Here is a 20051-nt window from a genome sequence, read left to right on the forward strand (position 1 = left end):
CTGAGGAAAGGAGGGGGGAATCACTACAGCCCCACTAACTGCAGCACCTGATTTGTTTATAAATAGTATCCTGCCCTGCCCTGGATGCTTACAAATAACAACACATTTGCTTCTTACCATTCTTTTTATTGGAAAAAAAATCTCAGTTCCTTTGGGGAGAGATTTCCCTCCAACATAAAGTCAGCCATCATGCTATCCTTTAACTCCACTGTATCGCAAACTTAAATTTTTAAGTGTTTCATATATGTTGCTCACTTTTGAAACTTCTGGTTTTTCAACACTACTTTCAAGATATAGAGGTTAATAAAGATAAAGCTTCCAAATCAACATGTTTGCATGGAAGGATTGTTTGGGTTAATGGTTTGAATACTGAAAACTCTTTCTTTGATCAGTAAATTAGTTTTTTAAAAATAGGACACATACTGCGCCCCTCCATCTTTAATCACCTTCATACATGCATATCCTTAGCACAGTTCATTTTATGACAACTGCAAGAACAACTCTATAAATCTGTGCCAAAGAGCATGCACATGACCACACCCTTTGGGTGTTCTGCTCTCTCAGAAACGTACTATATATTAATGTGTAAGGCTATATTCAAGTATCAACATACAGTCGTGCACAACATAGAAAGGAAGGCCCAAGGGAAAATATTTTTGTTCTTTAACTTTCATGCCTTCTCTGCATCAGCATTTGATTTTAAAGTTGCACTTGGGTACAGTGTATTTGTGACCTCAGGAGCCATTTTGATTATTTCAGAGTTCTGCATGTTCTACTTGAGGTGCTTAGCTGCTAAACTGTGATCTTTGTTGGATGTTTTGTTTATTGAAGGCAATGGCCTGATAGGTTTGCTAGGTCCGACTCAGGAAATATCTGGGGACTCTGGGGGTGGGGCCAGGAGCAAGGTTGTGACAAGCATGAATGAACTCTGATGGGAGTTCTGGCCATCACATATAAAGGGACTGCACTCCTTTTAAATGCTTTCCCTTCATTGGAAATAATGGAAGATGGGGGCACCTTCTTTTGGGGCTCATAGAATTGGACCCCTTACTCCAATCTTTGTAAAACTTGGGGGGTATTATGAGGAGAGGCACCAGATGCTATGCTGAAAATTTGGTGCCTCTCAAAAAACAGCCCTCCCAAGCCCCAGATACCCATGTATCAATTCTCCATTATAACCTACGGCTAAGATGGCCAAACTGTGGCTCAGGAGCCACATGTGTCTCTTTCACACATATTGTGTGGCTCTTGAAGCCCCCATCAGCCAGCTTGGAGAAGACATTTGACTCTTTAAATCATCTTGCCAAACCAAGCCAGCCGATGGAATGGAGAATGCATTTAAAATTAAAGTTGCTTTCTTTCCATCTCTCCTTCCCCCCATCTTCCTTGCAGCTCTCAAAATCTGATGTTCATGCCTTGTGGCTCTCAAAATCTGATATTTATTCTGTGTGGATTTTATGTTAAAGAAGTTTGGCCACCCCTGACCTATGGAGACCAGTCTCCATAGGGTAATAATGGAGTGCCCAGCGGACATTCAAAACCACCAGCCTCTGCTTTCTGATAACTCTGAAGTGGGAGTGAGGGCCTCCAAACCACGGGATCCTCTGACCCCCAACTGAGGATTGGCAACTCTACCTGATATTACTGACAGAAAGGATTGCCACCCTCCAGGGGCCAGGAGATCTGCTGTTACAACTGATTTCAACATTACAGAAATCAGTTCCCCTAGAGAAAATGGCTGCTGAGGTTGCTTCCCTCCCCAAAACTCACTCTCCCAAGGCTCCACCCTCAAATCTCCTGGAATTTCCCAATGTGGAGCTGGCAATAACAAGGGGGAATTGATATCTGTAGCTGGGTGACATGATTTCAGGAGATTTCTAGGCCCCATCTGCAGACTGGCAAGCCTAGGAGTGAAGGAAGCAGGAAAAGGGAAGTAGCCATGAGAGCTTTCAGGAATTTTTTCCCATCTGTAAATTTGGTGGCACAGACTGTTCTCAAAATAAAGTGATTTCTTTGTCCAGGATCCTAATATTTCAGTACAGAACAAGACATTTACTACTGCAGTCATATTGCAATATACTGAACTGCATATTTTAGTACATAGGTGAGGCTCTCTCTTAAAGTTAAAGGAATAATACCAATTCAAGTAACAACCCCACTCTTAGATGCAGCAAAATAATAAAACACATACCATTTGCACCTGATCAGGTGACCTTGGCTGTAGCCAGACTGCAATGGCCAGCTGATCAGAGGCTATTAGCCATGTGCTGGTAGCTGCAGGTCATTAGTGTTTAGTATTTACGCTACTGTTTTTAGCTGGCTGGCAGCAGTTTGGGACCTTGCCAAATCATTGTGAGAGTGCCAGGTCACTCTCACCAGCCATGGCATGGTTCATAGCACTTCAGACCTGTGTCAAGGCTAGGTTTATGGGCTCAATTAGAAGAACTGGGAAAGACTCAAAATGAAAAAGTTTAATCAGCAAGATGTGAACTAGGAACTGCAACACTGGTTTGGAAATACCTATCACAGTCCTCTCACTTTTCCATTAGCCTATGTATTAATGGAGCAAATGTTACATGATCTCGCTATAAGCTTAAATTACACGAAACTCTTGAATTTTTGATCAAAGTCCATAAACTGGCTGCTGAAATACTATTAAGTACCAATCATACTTTCATCCAAAATTAGTCTATTAATGATTTAAGAAACTACTGTATCCCCATTTCATTTCTAGACTGCTTTCTAACTACCAGCCCCAGGCCCACTACCAGGTATCAGACTGCTTCATTTGACTTCTTGAGATAAGGAGGCACTAAAATTCTTAAAGTTGTGATCTGATAAACCTAGCCACACTATATTCCTTACTTAAGTTTCTCTGATTTTTTTAAAAAGTTAATAGCAGCTTCCATGTTAGTGCTGGAGCAGAAACACAATTTCATTTAATGCAGAATGCAAGCCTTGACCAAATTTCTTTGGCTAAAGAGCCAGCTCGAAACTTAACAGCCAGGCTCATTTTTCAGCATTCAGTGTTTCAAATTTCCATGAGCAAATGTTTTAACTATTGTTACCACAAAACCTAATTCTAACCTCTTCACGTTTTTTCAGAATGTTATAAAAGCTATGACAAAAAAAATAATAAATATATAATAAAGACAATCCTGGCGGTCATCATCAAAAGTAACCCTCTAACCCAGGGGTGTCGAACTCATTTGTTATGAGGGCCAGATCTGACATAAATGAGACCTTGTCAGGCCGGGCCATGTTGAGTCGGGCCATGTGTGTACCTATTTAAGATTAGGTAGCAGAGATATAAACTTTACAAAGGGCACAGACAAACACAATTTTAAAAAAACCAACTTAGAATAAAACATACTTAAAACATTAACACTCATTGGTCTTAAAAGTGCTTTCTTTGTAGTTCTCCCATGGGATCCAGGGAACTGGGCAAAGGAAGCTCTGGCTCTTTCCTGCCTTCCCCAGGGGACCAGGAAGGGGAGGAGCATCAGACAATAGAAGGAAGAGAGCCTGGGCTCAGTAGCTCTGCTGTGCAATTGAGAGAGCCTAGCAAAGCAAGCTCTGCATCCTCCCCTTCCTCCCCAAGGAAGGAGCCTCGGCCAATGGAGAAAATAGAGGTTTTGCTCTGTAGATCCTATGTGATTGAGAAAGCCTTGTAAAGCAAGCTGTTATGCAGAAAGAAGCAAGAGACAAGAAGAAAGCAGATGACAGCCAGTTGGTCAGAGGCCTGACAGAGCCCTCCGGGGGGCCTAATTCGGCCCCTGAGCCACATGTTTGACACTCCTGCTCTAACCTAATACCTCCCTAATTTCTCATAATTAAATTATTGCTTTAAGAAAACTTCATTTAATATTGGAGCCAGTAAAGAAAGCAGACGGTTAAAAATGAATTAATCCACCACCCAACAAATAGTGCAAAATTAAATTTACATATAAATAAGAAATGACAAGAAATCCATGCATGTTTATCTTTTGTCATACAAAACATTTCAATGCAACATGATATATAGGCTTTGGATTGCACCCATCCCACTTTCTTACTCAATCCTGGCAATTTCTAATCTCAATTTCTATAGAAAAAGCCTAGCAGGAACTCATTTGCATATTAGGCCACACACCCTGATGTCACCATTGTTTCACACATGGCTTTTTTTTAGAAAAAGCCCAGCAGGGACTTATTTGCATATTAAGCCACACACCCTGATGCCAAGCCAGCCAGAACTGCGTTCCTGCTCATTGCTGTTAAAAAAGCCCTGCCTAACCTTATTACAGCCCTCATCCCACATAGTTTTTCACTATGTATCTCCCATACCTCCAAATACCGCCTTTTTGTTGGTCAAAGGGAACCCTTTCTCTCTTTTTCACTTGGGGCAAATTGACTGGATCCAGCCCTTTATACTTCCATGGAGAACTGCTTAGTTACACTATATTAAAATCTCTGCTAAAAATACTAGGCACCACCATAAAATTTCTAGGTGCCATGATGACCTGTGATTTGTTGAGCCTTCATATAAGTATTTAAATGTGTGCACTACTATCAAACTCAAAGTGGCAGAAACTATGTCCAATCAAGAATCAAGATGCAGAAGGAAAATATCCTGTAATTATCACCAGGAGCCAAATTCCAACTGATCCTCTGTCAAAGGGGAAGAGGATACAGATAAAATTGTAAACAACATTTGATTTAGCAAGCTGTGAAAGCAAAAGATTTAATCTGACATTAGGGGAACCTTGAATCTGACCCAGAAACTGCAGCTAGTGCAGAACGTGGTGGTGTACTTGCTGGTGGCAACATCTGTGTGAGCGTGCATTCAGCCAGGTCTATGCCAACTGCACTGGCCGCCAATTGAATATTGGATCTCGTTCAAGGTTATGGTACTGACCTTTAAAGTCTTATGTGGCCTGGGACCAGCATACCTATGGGACTGTCTCTCCCCGTATATGCCCCGGAGATCCTTCTGCTCTGCTGATCAACATCTACTGGTAGTCCCTGGCCCAAAAGACATCCGCTTAGCCACAACCAGGGTCAGGCCTTTCTCTGCCCTAGCCCTGGCATGGTGGAACATGCTCTCATATAAGATCAGGGCCCCGAGGGAATTGTTACAGTTCTGCAGGGCCTGTAAAATTGAGCTGTTTCGCTAGGCCTCTGGCTGAGGCCGTGGGCATTCAATCCACCTTGGCCTCCCCTGACCACAAAAACACATTCTTTGACTAACTCCTGCAGGAGGCATTATGGACTGCTCTGGTATTGTTTTGTTTGCTGCCATCTTGTTTGACTAGTCTGCTTGTTTTAAAATTTGGTTCTTATTGTTATGTTGTTATTATTTATCTGTGAGCCGTCCTGAGCCCATTCCTGGGATTAGGCAGGAAATAAACCTGGGATTGGGCAGGAAATAAATAAAGAGGCGGCAGCTAGGAGCGAGGCCGCAAGTGGGTGGGCAAAAGGGGCCACAGGGCTGCTGTGCCTTGCTCTGAGGCTGTCTCCCCTTGCAGGAGAGGCAGCCAGGAGCAAGGCCGTGCAGCCCCTTTCGTCCGCCTGGCTGCTGGGCAGGCAAAAGGGGCTGCAGAGCTTTTGTGCCTCGCCCCGAGGCTGCACACACTGGCCCAGAGTCCCACCGCTCTCAGAGTGGCAGACCAGTGGAGAGGGTGCCTGAAGGTGCCCTGTGGTGAGGTGGCGCCCAGGGCAGCCATCTACCTCACCTACTACCACCATGATTACCATACAGTACCCACTGGCAACATTTCCTATCATCTCTTCAACTGAAAACACTGAACAGTCAATGTAACATATGCCCATACAAATATCTGCAGAAAGATATTTGTACTCTTCATTTGCATTACAATCAGCACCTACAGAGAGTGTTAAAAAACTGCCTCCAGGCTTTATCACCTGTTCCTTCATCCTGGCAGCAAAGAATGCAGGCATGGCCTGAAGCCAAAATAATTTGGTTAATTGTAATCAAGTGTAGGAGCCAGGAAGGGAAAGCAGAAAAAAAGAATGTTTACATCAACTGTATGACTGCTTCACAACCACAGGAAAACTCCTGGAACAGGAGATGGTTAATTCAGCACCAAGCCAGTGCATAGTACAACATATAGAACAGGAGAGGAAAAAAAATCAACGTCTTGAAGCAGAGTATTGGGTTAGGATAGGAGTCCTTAACATGCCACTGTCACCTTTTCTGGCACCTACCATATGTTTTGGGGAAGTGGGTGGGGCTCATACCCTGCAGATTTCTGATTGGCCACTGGCAATCCAATACATTAAAATCACATTGTTTAAGTGGCAGCTGTTTGTTTTATTTTCTTTCACTCCTTTTCCCCAGAAGAACAAAGATTGAGTCCAGTGGCACCTTTCAGGCCAACAAAGTTTTATTCAAGGTATGAGCTTTCATGTGTATGTACACTTCTTCAGAAACAGAATTTCTCTCTCTCACTGTCTTTCTTAAACATTACCCCTCTTTGCTCCTGTACTTGGACTTTCTGTGTGGTTGGCTCCACTCTCTGTGGCAGCCATTTTACAGTTGCACTCACCACCCTGTTTTGGAATTCCAAGGTGTCCACAAGGTCAAAAAGGCTGGGTATCCCTGGGTTACAATACAAACATTTAGATTCATATTCTCACTTTGCCATGAAACTCAACTTTGGTCCATAGAGCAAAGTTTGAGTCCAGTGACAGCTTTAAGACAAGCAAAGTTTAATTCTGGGTATAAGCTTTCATGCGCAGGCTTATACCTTGAATTTAACTCTGTTGGTTTTAAAGGTGCCACTGGACTCAAACATTGTTCTATTCCTTCAAACCAACACAGCTACCCACCTGAATCTAATTTTGGTCAATAAACTCTCTCATAACATAACAAGAATCAAAACATTTTCCCTGCCCTAGTTCAAGAATACAGTACAAATATGTCCTTCTCATATCATCCTCAGGATGACCTTGTGAAATAGATTAGGATGAAAAATAATTTTTCTGAAGTCTAGCCTAGGTTAAATACAGATGTATTCATACATTTCTACAGCTATGTAAACAGTATCATAATATTATGTGGAGATTATTAAAAATTATTAAAAATTAAAAATTACCCATTAACACAAGGATTGCGAATCTTTTCCCCTTTCCCTCAGCAGTCCATTCCAACCTGTGGATAGTTAATTTCCACAATTGTGGAAACCCATGTGAATCAACAGCCATGGGAAGTGAGAGACTAAAAGGGATAAAATCATCCCCTCCCCCTCCCATCAGCAAAGCATTAGTCAAGTTTCCTGGGGTCAGAAGGGGCTTCTGGAGTGGGGTGGGGTAAGTAAAAATTCACATCTTCATTGCAGTATCTGCATCCAACCCAGTGACTTAAATAAACAAGATTTTTTAAAATGTCTTTAAAATAACCTATTTAAAATGAAATCCAAGTTTATTACAAAACAAAGCAACTACAGTTTCATAACAATGAAAGTTGCCCACTGACACACTAAATCTTCCTTTTCTATGAAAGAATAAGAATAAATTGGAAAATATCTGGCTTCTAAGCTCAAGTAATGGGACTGTAATGAAGTAGGCACTGTCTTATTATTTATAATTATAACAGTGTGCATATTTGCATCCAACACCATGAAGAATTACCAGCCCTTTCTTCTTAAACATTTGGGGCATTCAACCAAAATGTAGCAATGATCTTCAACTCTTGCATGCCTACCGAAATAAACCAATTAATTTCACAATTATCTTCTTTATCTCTAACTACACATTAGAGTCTATAATGAAAAGGGCATGTGGGCAGCATGACCTGAGGCTTTTGTTAATGGCTCTAATCAACAGTTGTGAAATTTTAGCAACTTGCGGGATCCTGTTTTTATTTAAACTTTTTGCAGACTCCCCAAACCCCTTCCTCACTCTCAGGCACTTACATCTGCAACAGCTTCCTTTAAAGTGCGCAGCATGCTGCATATATCCCATGGAAACCTCCGTCTTCTATTGTCTGCCACATATTGTGTGAACCAGATCAGCTACCTTTTAAAAGCAAGATGAAGTTAAAAGTCTGTATATGACCTACACGTTTAAAAACATAAGAGAAGCCATGTTGGATCAGGCCAATGGCACATCCAGTCCAACACTCTGTGTCACACAGTGGCCAAAAAAATCAGGAGCCATCAGGAGGTCCATCAGTGGGGCCAGTACACTAGAAGTCCTCACGCTGTTGACCCTCCCAAGCACCAAGAATACAGAGCATCACTTGCCCCGGACAGAGTTCCAACAATACACTGTGACTAATAGCCACTGATGGATCTCTGCTCCATATGTTTATCCAATCCCCTCTTGAAGCTGGCTATGCCTGTAGCCACCACCACCTCCTGTGGCAGTGAATTCCACATGTTAATCACCCTTTGGGTGAAGAAGTACTTCCTTTTATCCGTTCTAACCCAACTGCTCAGCAATTTCATTGAGTGTCCACGAGTTCTTGTATTGTGAGAAAGGGAGAAAAGTAATTCTTCCTCTACCTTCTCTAACCCATGCATAATCTTGTAAACCTCTATCATGTCACCCCACAGTCAATGTTTCTCCAAGTTAAGAACCCCAAACGTTTTAACCTTTCTTCATATGGAAAGTGTTCCAACCCTTTAATCGTTCTAGTTGCCCTTTTAGGTTTAGTTGCCCTTTTAGGTTTAGGTCAGAGAGTACAGATGATTCTAGGTCCACAACTCGGTCAGCCTGGATCCAAATTGTAACCATTCTCATATTCTGACTAGAAGTCACTATGCATCCAGAGAAGGCAAGAAACTTCCTTACTGGTTAATAGCTTCTAGCAAAAAGCCAGCTGAACAGGAGTAAAAAAACTCGGGAAAACTTTCAAAGCTGCTCACAGAAAATTAAACTTTGGGTATTTATTGAAAACCACCATTGATTATTATTGTTTATGGATACAGAGTGACTTTTTCAATTCCATAGTAAAATCTTTTAGACTGGAAAACAGAATAAAATCCAGTTTAATTTTATGCCAGAAACAGCTGTCGATTGTGCCTCCTTAGTGCCACACAAACTAGTGAAGTTCCTAGGGCTGACCTACTGGATTCCAGCAACTAATTACCCTGCCTTCTGGCTAGTGCGCCTTATTAAAGAGAAGATAGGTGACTGAAGGGGGTGGCAGCTTTATGAGTTCCTGCTTCTCAAAAGAGGGGAAAGCCAAGAGTCCTGCCAACATTCCTAGAAAACTGAGAGGATTCCATATTTATGTTAGCCACATGGGTTGGGGAAGGGCTTGCCCTCTATCCTTAGAAAAGACCAGCGTGCCTTTGTGAACTCCGGGAGTCTCTAGACCCCAGTTTAAGAAATACTGTTCTTGGTAGTTGCAAGACTCAATTTATTTAGAAATGAATATGAATTACAAATGAGAAACTTCTCTTAATGTTTTAGATAAAACAAGAAGAATATTTTCACAAAAAAGCTTTGGAACAATAAACATCTTTACAACAGCAATCCTACCAAATCAAGTAAGGTTTAACAAGATCCATCAAGGCCAATCCAACTTTATCTGATCCCATACTTTCTGATAATTATAATTCAGTAGGTCTTTTGTATTTGAGCTAAGCCAAATACTCAGCTATCTCACAGCAATCTGAGATCAATTCAGCTCCAACGCAGCTGATATCCTTCTCAGCTAAATTCAAACCAATTAAATCTATTTTAGATGTATTAATTTTATAACCCAAAAGTGAACTATTATTCCTCTGTGCATATCAGAGTGCTCTTAGCTGTGCTCTTAGATCAGAGAAACAATTTACCTGAACAGTGGGGGGGGGGGATCTAATTCCCTAACATGGCCAAAAAAGTATACCCAGTAATAACAGACATTTTATAGACAACCAAAGTCTATTTCCTAATAGGTCAACACACTGGCAAGCATGCAGACTAGGCAATATAAATTACAATCTGTGTTTAACATACTGCATCATCATATAACTTTAAAACTGTGTAGAATTTTAAATATATCAGCATGATGCATCAATTGCCCATCTCTAAACAGATTTCAAAGAAAAGGACATTTCAATGCACTCAAGTGAATGCTGCAGTACTCAAGAAACATAATGCAGGTGCCTTTTTCTGAAACAGATTACTAATTCAGACTCAGCAATCTTTTAGTGTAATAGAGTAGCAAAGAAAAAGATAACACAAGAACAAAAAGCAAAACTCAAAGTCTCCAGGTCTATTATTGCAGCAGATAAGGAAGAACTCTCAGAAACTCATGCAAAACAAGGCTGTAGAGGGCACTGGGAAAACTTGTACAATGAACAGTCTGTGCTAAGTGTGCCAGCTTTACAATATTAGTGTCACAATACAAGGCATTTCAAGCTGAATTCTTGCAGCGAGTTAGAAATAGAAGGCTTTGGATTTAGGATCATACACACTGAGAACAGCTAGTGGAGGAAAAACGACAAGAAACAATGCCAACAGTATTAGCTGAGGTTCAGGCAAATAGAATCATTAAAAACATGCTTGTCAACTGGAGAAACTACTACCTAGTTTCTTTCTACAACAACCCTTGTACACATTCCCTGCTGTAGATTTCAAGTCAAGTAAAGTCATTTGCAAATGAACACGCATAATTTTTCACCAGAAAGAACTAAGTCCTTCAACTCAGTTCTTAGACTGGATCTGTCTTTTATCAGCATTGTGTACTGCAGTACAAGAAGCTAACAACCTAACAATACTGTAGCCATTAAAGTAACAACAATAAGAATAAACCAACTGACCCTACCATCTTTGTAGAGGACTCAGTGTTTTCTGCACCTCTGTACAAATGGTAATAACATTAGATACATGGAGGCATTAAAATGACAGTGCATAAATATTTTCTGAATTTGCATCATTGGTTTCTGAGGGAAAAATGAAGTATAAACCATACTTAACCCTGTGTAGATGCAGCAGAAAGATGGCAAAGAAAGCAGGTAAAAAACATGCTTATCCCAGTGTCAACAGCAACATCTACTATCTGATTTGAAAAGATACAGCAATGCACTTGGAAAACATAAACTAGAATGTGATAGTATGGCTGGCTATTATTTGTTTAATTAATTAATTCCATTTATATCCCGCCATCCCCGCCGAGGCGGGCTCAGGGCAGCTTACATGCTCATGCATATGCATGAGTATAAAACATATAAAAGACATAAAAACCATATAAACGGGATTAAATAAATAAATTATTAAAGTCTTCGGCACAGCGTTTAATGTTAGTGTCCAAGAAATGAAATTTATTTTCTAGTTTTGTCTCTTGCAAACTTCTAAACTCAGGCTCTCTTCTAAGTTTACTTACTTTATGAGCACCCCAAACCCACAACATACAAAAAGTCCTTGTCCACAGCTTTACATATGATGTCCACTGCTATTTGTTTAAGCATCTGTGAAACTCCTTCTGTCACACTCCAACTCCTTCTGTCACACTCCAACTCCTTCTGTCACACTCTGCCTCCTGGGGAGGAGGTAAGTCTGGGATGGGCACACCTTCTAGTCTCCTCCTTTCTTTTGCACACTCCATATGCATCTCAGCAAAGAGGCGGAGGGGGGTTGACAACACCCTTAGCCCTCTCTCCCCAGCCCTTGGTCCACCCTCCTGGCCAGCCCCCAGACAGAGGACTCTGCCAGCCTGTGACACTGGCATTAGAACAGGACAGAAAAGGGCAGGTTTCAATTCTCTCAAAAACTAACTAGCAAGTTAGAGGAGAAAATACTGCAGCCAGAAGATCATAAATGTTCTGTCCTACTCAGCAGCTTCCACAGCTGCATGACTATGCACTGTGTACTGTAAATACAACTATGCTTTCTGCTTTGGAGAGAAACACATTTTTGGCTTTGCCTGTTGCAGGATCTACTCTTTCCCCAGACTGTATACCTTGCAGGTCTTAAATACTGTGAAATCTGAGAACCACTTTACTACCAATGTGCTTCAGAAGTCCATTTAATTCTTATACTAAGACTGCATATAAGCTCCAGTTCTCACCGTGTCACTTCAGAACCTGACAAAGAGATGGTTAATACCATGACTTTCAGCTACAGAAGATAGACTATGGGACAGTAATTCATCTACACAAAACCATTCAGGTACACATACTCAGAAATTATCAATGCCAGTCAGTGTTTAATATAGTTTTAATGGGTCACACTATTAATCCTTAAAGCACTGAATGTGAAACTGTCTTGTTCTTGTATATAAACCGAGTTATTCTAGTTATTCTAACTAGTAGCAAAATGAACTTGGCTTGAAAATTTACACAATTTTTTCACAGTAATATGAGATCACCATACAATAAATAGATAAACCCTTTACCATTCTCATCATTTTCAGTAAAACCAGCCCAGCATCCTGTTTAGCCCAACAGGTCTAAAGGCCAGAGAAAGCAAATATTTTAGCATGTTATTTTATCATACTCCAGCCAGTTCCAATAAGAATGGCTACTTCACCCCATCCCGTCCCCTCATATACCGGTAGTTATCAGGCTTAATCTTAAATCACTTCACTCAGAGAAGAAATAACACCTCTTTCATAAAGGACATGGAATATTAAAATACTGCTTAAACTTAATTTAATTAGTTGAATTGATCTAAACAAAACAGTGCAAGTCGCTTCATAGATAAGCCTTTAAGAAAATACGTGTCTATTACAGATAAGAAAATATCTGTAATAGACACGTATTACTATCAGTACCCATTTTAAAAGAACTCTGATTCTGTTTTTTCATTCCAGTTGTCCTATTCTAGTTTTTTTAACCACACTGTAGACAGAAAGAGTACTGCTTTAAAAATGAGATATCAATATTATAATTGATAGCCTTATATTTAGTGAACGTGCAGTTCAACCTTTCTAAAGATTTTAAGGGCCAAGGGGGAAAATGGAAAAATTATTTTTCCACCATGGACTTCTCCCAACTTCTCCAGTAGAATTATTAGTAAGTTTTAAGGAGTACTGGGGTAAAAAACTTCTAGAAAGAGTTTAAAGAGACTCAAAATTTGCAGCATGGAAATGTTTACATAAACCAATCTAGAACATTAAAACAACATAGCTGCTGGTGCCTCTCCTTAAAAAAAAAGTTTTAAGAAGATTGGACCAGGTGGTCCAAATCTATAGGCTCCCAAAGAAGGTGCCCCCATCCTCTACTGCTTTCAATGGACTGGGGAAAGATATTTAAAGAGACTGCAGTCTCTTTAAACACTTCCTCCAAGCCATGCCCAAATAAAAGCCAAATAATATTGACTTTTATTCTAGCTCAGTTATAGTGGTAGCCAAATCAGATTCTCTAATATGTATTCGGCTTTTAAAAACCCCCAAAATACCGTAATTTTTTCTGTTTTTCCAGGTTTGGATAAAGTGAATGCACACCCCTAATAGTGACCCTGAGCTTCCTTAGTGGTTTCCTATCAAAATAATAACCATGTTGAATGCTGCTGAGCTTCTGAGATCTGATAAGATCAGGCTAGTCTGGGCCATCCAGGTCAAGGCAATTTCTGGTGGTGGAAAGTGCCCTCAAGACACAGCTGACTTATAGCAACCCCATGGAGTTTTCAAGGCAAGAGACTTTCAGAGGTGGTTTGCTATTGCCTGGCTTGGTCTCCTGCTCAAATTCTAGCTAGAGCCCACCTCTGCTTACTTCTAAAATCTGATGAGATCAGGCTAGCCTGGGCTATCCAACCTTGAATTCTTCAATAATGCATTATTAGATACTCAGCATATTAATTGTTGTCAAAATTATTCAAATTTAAACTATAAACTTCCAAAAAGTTCTCATCTCTAACAGTGGAATCTATTAACACTTTCCAGGGAATAATAAAACCAAAAAGAGCTGTGTAAGATTCTGAATAAACCCTCTGATCAACCCAAGCCCTTATTACTTGAGAGTAATATTTAAGGAAACCAGCAGACAACCTGGCCTAAAAATCTCCTTTTTGCCCTATATGCTCGTTAAATGTTATCCATAATGCAACAGTGACTGCAAGAGGCTCAGAAAGGTAAAGCTGCAAGCAACCAGTCGTTTCCGACTCTGGTGTGACGTCGCACCACAATGTTTTCACTGCAGACTTTTTACGGGGTAGTTTACCATTGTATTCCCCAGTCATCTACACTTTATCCCCACCAGCAAGCTGGATATTCATTTTACCAACCTCAAAAGGATGGAAGGCTGAGTCAACCTGGAGCTGGCTACCTGAACCCAGCTTCCACCAAGATCAAACTCAGGTCGTGAGCAGAGCTTGGACTGCAGTATTGCAGCTTACCACTCTGCACCACAGAGCCACTAAGAGGCTCATAAAGGGACCATATTTTGACAGCCCAAAATCTCTTGCTTAGTCAAAGAACAGTCTACTCTTAAAGATGTAAGGATAATAGTTTTAGCCTGTTTCAGCAAAAATAAAATAAAAAGTCCTGTAGCTCTGCAAAAGACTACTTTTTTGTGTGAAATACATTCCCATGGACTAGAAACCAACTGATGAAATGGGCTCTAGTATGGAAACAACTTATTTCTCAATAAATATGCCCCAAGACTTCTTAAAGATGGGTTAGTGTTAAATGGAAAAGGTAGCACATGGAATCATTTAAAGCTTAGTGCATCAATCAGACACTGCTCTGAAATCTAACCTGCAGAGTTTACTGCCTAGAAATCAGAAACCTGAGTGCAAAAGTTCAACTATGGTTCAGGTATTACCTTGAGAAAATGTTAACTCTGCCACTACCCTGTTTACTTAGTTAAGAAGATTTAGCCTATCTTCCACTGATGAGTTGTAGAAATTTAAGCTCGTGTTTGGATTTTACAGCCTTCCCCAATTCTGATGTTGCATAAATAAGCCAAACAAAATCAAAACAATTTCAGTTAAATGTATCCACCCTCTTTCAATTTAGCCCTGAGCCTCCACAACAAATACAAACAAGTTTGCCTTCTTAAAGATACTCAGACTGTTTAAGTCTGCAATGAGAAGTTCCATAATTGATAGGCAACTTCTAAAGGTGCCTCTCTTCATGCCCTTGCTGACTGAACCCAACACACAGGTGATATTACTAAAAGGAGATCTTCTATAGTTTTATATATAGGAGACTGTAGTGGTTTATAAAGGTACACATCACAGAAACCAACAGGCTGTATAGACTAAAGCTGCCCCATAAGGGAACATGCCTATGATGACCAAAGCCAGTGTTTACAAAATGAATACTAGTAATGCGAAATTATACCTCCCCTTGGAGTGCATACAAAGTCTGTAAAAAAGGAACATTTCAATGTGCCAATGATGATATATTACTCACCTGGCCCTGTTAACACCAATCGTATAATATAAAGGGCCATTTCACCCCACCACATCAAAACTGTGATACAGAAGACATTTATGTATAGCAACAAATATAAAATCCACACTCATGTTGTGCTGTAAAAGAGTTGTGCATGCAAATTTTCTGCACTGCAAACACCTTATATACATACATTAGGGAACCACTATCACCTTCTTCAACATGTGTATATAAAGCAAAAAACACAATTCTGTAATTATGTATGCAAATTTCACTGTAATTCTGTGAAGAAATTCTGTAACACAAAGTTCAATTCTACATTCTTGAGAATGTATTTCTTATAGAAGACACAATATTCCTGATTCACTTTAAATACAGAAATCAAGTTGAATGTTGGTGTGCAAAGAAAAATTCCAAAGCTTTCAGCAACTATCAAATGAACTGTTTACCAAAAATTCTACTTAAGCAAATTTGCCAAGTGCTATTTACACTCATTCTCCTCCTCTCACAAAAGAAGAAACTGCAAAACATACCAGTTTCATTACTCATTGGCTGCAGAATTACACATGAGCCTTTGAACACTAAGGTGACAGTCCTAAATTTCCTTCTTTCAAGAAAACTTTCCTCATGTACACATACATAGGTTGTGTAAGCATGTATGATAGAAAATACATATACCAGGAAGTTGAGATTAGCCACAGCACCATATTGCAGTGAACATGAGTGAAACACAGTTTTGCTATTGTGAAGCGTGTGAACTGACTTTTCAATGCACTCAACTAAGCACACAAATGCAGAAGAGCACAATAGATCAAGATCTATGATTATCAGGAAGAAAACATGCCAATTTGCTAATATGTGGGTACGACTTTGAATGTTTCATCATACTTCAACTGTACCATCAAAACATGGAATCTAGTATTATATGCAGAATTCAACGTATCATCTCAGATTTCATTTTAAAAATAAAATTCCATCCCTTGAATCTCAGGTTGCATTCTCCTTCCCCAGCCCCATCATAACCACCATCATCCCACCTTTTTTGAATTCCTCAAGCATGGCATCAAGTTTGGTATCGTTGAAGACGAAATGCAGTGGATGGTTATAGAAACGGGTGATGGTTTTGAGTGGGGTGCAGTCATCAGGATCCACAAAGGCCAAGTCCTTGACAAAAAGAAGGTCCACAATGTTGGAGCGGTCCCCTTCAAAGACTGGGATGCGGGTATAACCACTCTCCATAATCTCAGACATAGTGTTGAAATCAAGCACAGCTTCAGCAGTAATCATAAAACAGTCCCGGAGTGGAGTCATTACATCCTCCACTGTCTTTGTGCGTAATTCCAAAGCACCTTGGATGATGTTCAGCTCCTCCTTCACCAGGTCATTGTAAGGGTCAGTGACTCTCAACATCTCAAGTAGTTTTTCACGGTTGTACACAGTGCCAATTTCCTGACCTAAGACACAGTCTAGCAGCTTACTGACAGGGTAAGAGGCTGGGAAGGTCATCATCATGAAGAATTTGGTGAGGAAGATGGTGTTGGCGCCTACAGCGAGGCCATGCCGGGAACAGATAGCCTGTGGGACAATCTCACCAAAAATGACTATACCAATGGTGGAGACCACTACAGCCACCAACCCAGAACCAGCAATATCATCAAGCAGGATGGTAAGGGTGGTGTTGACCAACACATTACCTAACAGCAAGGAACAGAGCAAATAATTGCCCTGGCGGCGCACAGGCTCAATGCGCTTAGCATAGTTCTTTTCTTTTTCTGTGCCACAGTTCTGCACAATACGTAATTCCATGGGGTCGAGGGCCATAAGTCCTAGGTTGAGGCCACTAAACATGCCTGAGAGACACAGCAAGAGAGAGATGAAGATCACTTGCAACCAAAAGGGCAGCAAGAACTTCTTTTCTTCACCAACTATCATCTTGGTATCCTCACCGTCATGGTAGATCCAGGTAGTCTCAGTCCACGGTCCCCCATCTGGGCCAATGATATTCCCTCCACCGCTGCTGCCTCCAGCAGAGCTCCCTGCCCCCCCGAGGATGGCTGGGGAGGACACGGAGGTGCACAAGTAGTAGGATTTACTCTTCTCTGTTTTGCGCAAAGGCTTGATATCGATCTCAATGATGCCCGAAGTGCGACGGTTGAGTACGATGTGAGGCAGGATGATGATGTCCGAGGTGCGGATGCCGCAGCGCTGCGGAGCCGGTGAGAGAGAGCCTAGGGGAGCTGGGCCGTCTTCTTGTTCCGCTGGCGGCCGCCTGCTTTCTCTGTCCCGCCACCTCTCGTGTTCAGTAAAGGCGATGCGGGACCAAGTCTCGTTATTGATATTTTGCCCATAGACACGCAGCTTGACACGGGTCCTCTCGCTCACACGCAGCGCTCCTCCTTCCATAAACGACACGTCGTCCGTGTCCTCCAACCGCAGTCCGATGATCACCGTCTCCTCAGAGTCAGGCGTGCCGGGTAACAAGGCGGCGGCGGCGGCGGCGGCGCCGCGTGGGGGCTGTTCTCCCAGGCACCGGCTGAGAAGATTGCCCAGCAGAAGCAGCAGCAGCGGCAAGAGGACCCTCGTCTTTCGCTCGCCGCCTCCCGCCGGCCCGGCCATGAACCAGGCAACAGCCGCGGGCACCGGCGCAGCCATATTCCTGTCAGGGGGTATCAGTTAGGCCACTCATAGCGGAGCAGCCTCATCATTACGACCACCAACAACTGCCACAGAGGGCTGCTAACCCCTCAAGGGATGACAAGCGACTGCCGGGCCTCGGCCAGGAGCTGCTCCAACCCCTACCCCCGAGGGGATGGGGAGGGGGAAAACCAAGCCCGCGCGCGCGCACCAACCAATCAGGTGGATACAAGCGGGGCAGCGGGAGAGGGGGGAGAAGATAGAAAAAAGCCTCTGCCCAATCAGAGAGCGCACAAGAGAAAGGGGAGGGGGGAGCTTGCCGGCCGGTTGTCCTCCTCGCGTAGTGCAAGAAGTGCACACCCAGAGTAGCGGGGAACGCTAAGCAGGCAGGGCTACAAATCAAAGTTGATATTGAAGGGTGTTTGGCGGGGTGCGAAGAAAGCAAAGGAAAGTCCCCAGGTCAACTGTACACTTTGCTCGCTGGCCAATCAGAGAGCAGCCGCGTTTAGGGCACCGCGTGGGAAGGAAAGTCGAACGACCAGGCTGGCGAGCTCACTGCACTCAACACTTCAAGGCAGGATTCGAGCAGCTGGCTATAGCCTCGCCCCCTTCCCGCACGCGCTGCCCTGGTCGCAAAGGGGAATCAGCGGCGCGACTATGATCCCTTTCACACACACACACATCTTCCAAGTTCCCCCAAATTAAAGAGCGCGTGACTGCTGCGTCTGTCCGAGCGCAAGCCGTACTAAAGAGAGAGCCAATGGGAAGGAAGAAGGGCGTAGATTGGTGAAGGGAGCGACCAATGGCAGGCAAGAGGTCTGTGCGGTTCCGGGTTCGTCTTGAGAGACTGACCGATGACCTGGGAGAGTTGAGGGTGTGTGGTGGTCAGATTCTCGTTTTACACCCTCTCCTTCACATTACAAATAGCAGGAGTCTTGTGACACCTTAAAAAGCTTACGAATTTAAGGTGGCATAATGTTTCCTGACCCCGAGGCTACTTCGTCAAGCTAGGAAAGGAGAAGCTCATTGGCTCTGATGCGTACAAATATGCTGTTTTAGATGTACGCGAACATAAAACATTCCAAGTATAAATTTCTGTCAGAACACTTGCATTAAAGACCTAACAGAACACGCAGTCACACATACTGTGGTTACTGCTTTGTATCCGCTCTAATAAGAGTGAAATAATAGAAAATACCCCCTGTTTATTTGAAAACAGATTCTGGTATTCTCTGCAGACTGCAAGGGACAAAACAATTTGTACATGCCCTGAAGCATTTTTAAAATCAAAAGATCTCCAGTCTGAGCACAAGCAGGAATCTATGAAAAGCTTGGCTGGTTTCTAATGTGATCATGAGTGGGAAAACAGTGCTTTCCAAGAATACAAGTGGATAAGCCTTTACAGCCACAGTTGATTTAGGGCACAGAATTAGTTTAAACTTCGATATCATTTTGAAACTGATTACACCTATAGATTAAAAAGGAATCACAGCGTTGGAAGAGTCCTTCAGGGTCATCTAGTCCAACCCCTGCACAATGCAGGAACTTCACAAATACATCCACACAGACGTACACATACCCAGCAGCCCCTGCTCCATGCACAGAAGATGGCAAAAAACCCTCCAGGATCCCTTACCAAACTGGCCTGGAGAAAAATTGCTGCCTGTACCAAAATGGTGATCAGCATTTCCCTGCACATGTAAGAAAGGGCCATGAGAATTAAGCACTAATGCAAACCTTCCTGCTCTCCTTCTCATAATCTGCTTCAGGAGTGAAGCACAAGATGTACCACCCAAAAAGTTCAACCCCTACATCACTTACAAAGCTGATATTGAACTCCAGGTGAGTAGCCATGTTAGTCTGAAGCAACAGAACAGGGTCCAGTAGCACCTTTAAGACCAACAAAGTTTTATTCAAGGTATAAGCTTTTGTGAAAGGTTGCCAGTTGAAGCAATAAATACGTCAAAATTGGAGATAAGGACTTTTCTTTCTTTTTTCTTTTTGAGCAGGAACACAGTTTTGTTTGGCTTGTCATGGGGTGTGACCTAATACACAAATGAGTTCCTGCTGGGCTTTTCCTACCAAAAAAGCCCTGTGTGAAACAATGGTGATGTAAAGTGTGTGGCCTAATACACAAATGAGC

General features: G+C 42.1%; 1 protein-coding gene across 2 annotated transcripts in view; it reads right to left on the reverse strand.

Annotated features, from left to right (window-relative positions):
• Positions 1-18150, reverse strand: part of CNNM2 (cyclin and CBS domain divalent metal cation transport mediator 2) — a 185394-nt gene extending 167244 nt beyond the window's left edge. Inside the window, exon 1 of one of the 2 annotated variants that reach the window (XM_060241750.1) lies at positions 16312-18150. In XM_060241750.1, coding sequence (XP_060097733.1) covers positions 16312-17926 — 1615 coding nt within the window. In that variant the 5' untranslated portion in view covers positions 17927-18150. The remainder of the gene's footprint in view (positions 1-16311) is intronic. The other variant, XM_060241749.1, reaches the window with a different exon arrangement.
• Between the last annotated feature and the right edge of the window lie 1901 nt (positions 18151-20051).

Source organism: Heteronotia binoei, chromosome 6 (genome assembly GCF_032191835.1).
Source record: "Heteronotia binoei isolate CCM8104 ecotype False Entrance Well chromosome 6, APGP_CSIRO_Hbin_v1, whole genome shotgun sequence".
NCBI lineage: Eukaryota > Metazoa > Chordata > Lepidosauria > Squamata > Gekkonidae > Heteronotia > Heteronotia binoei.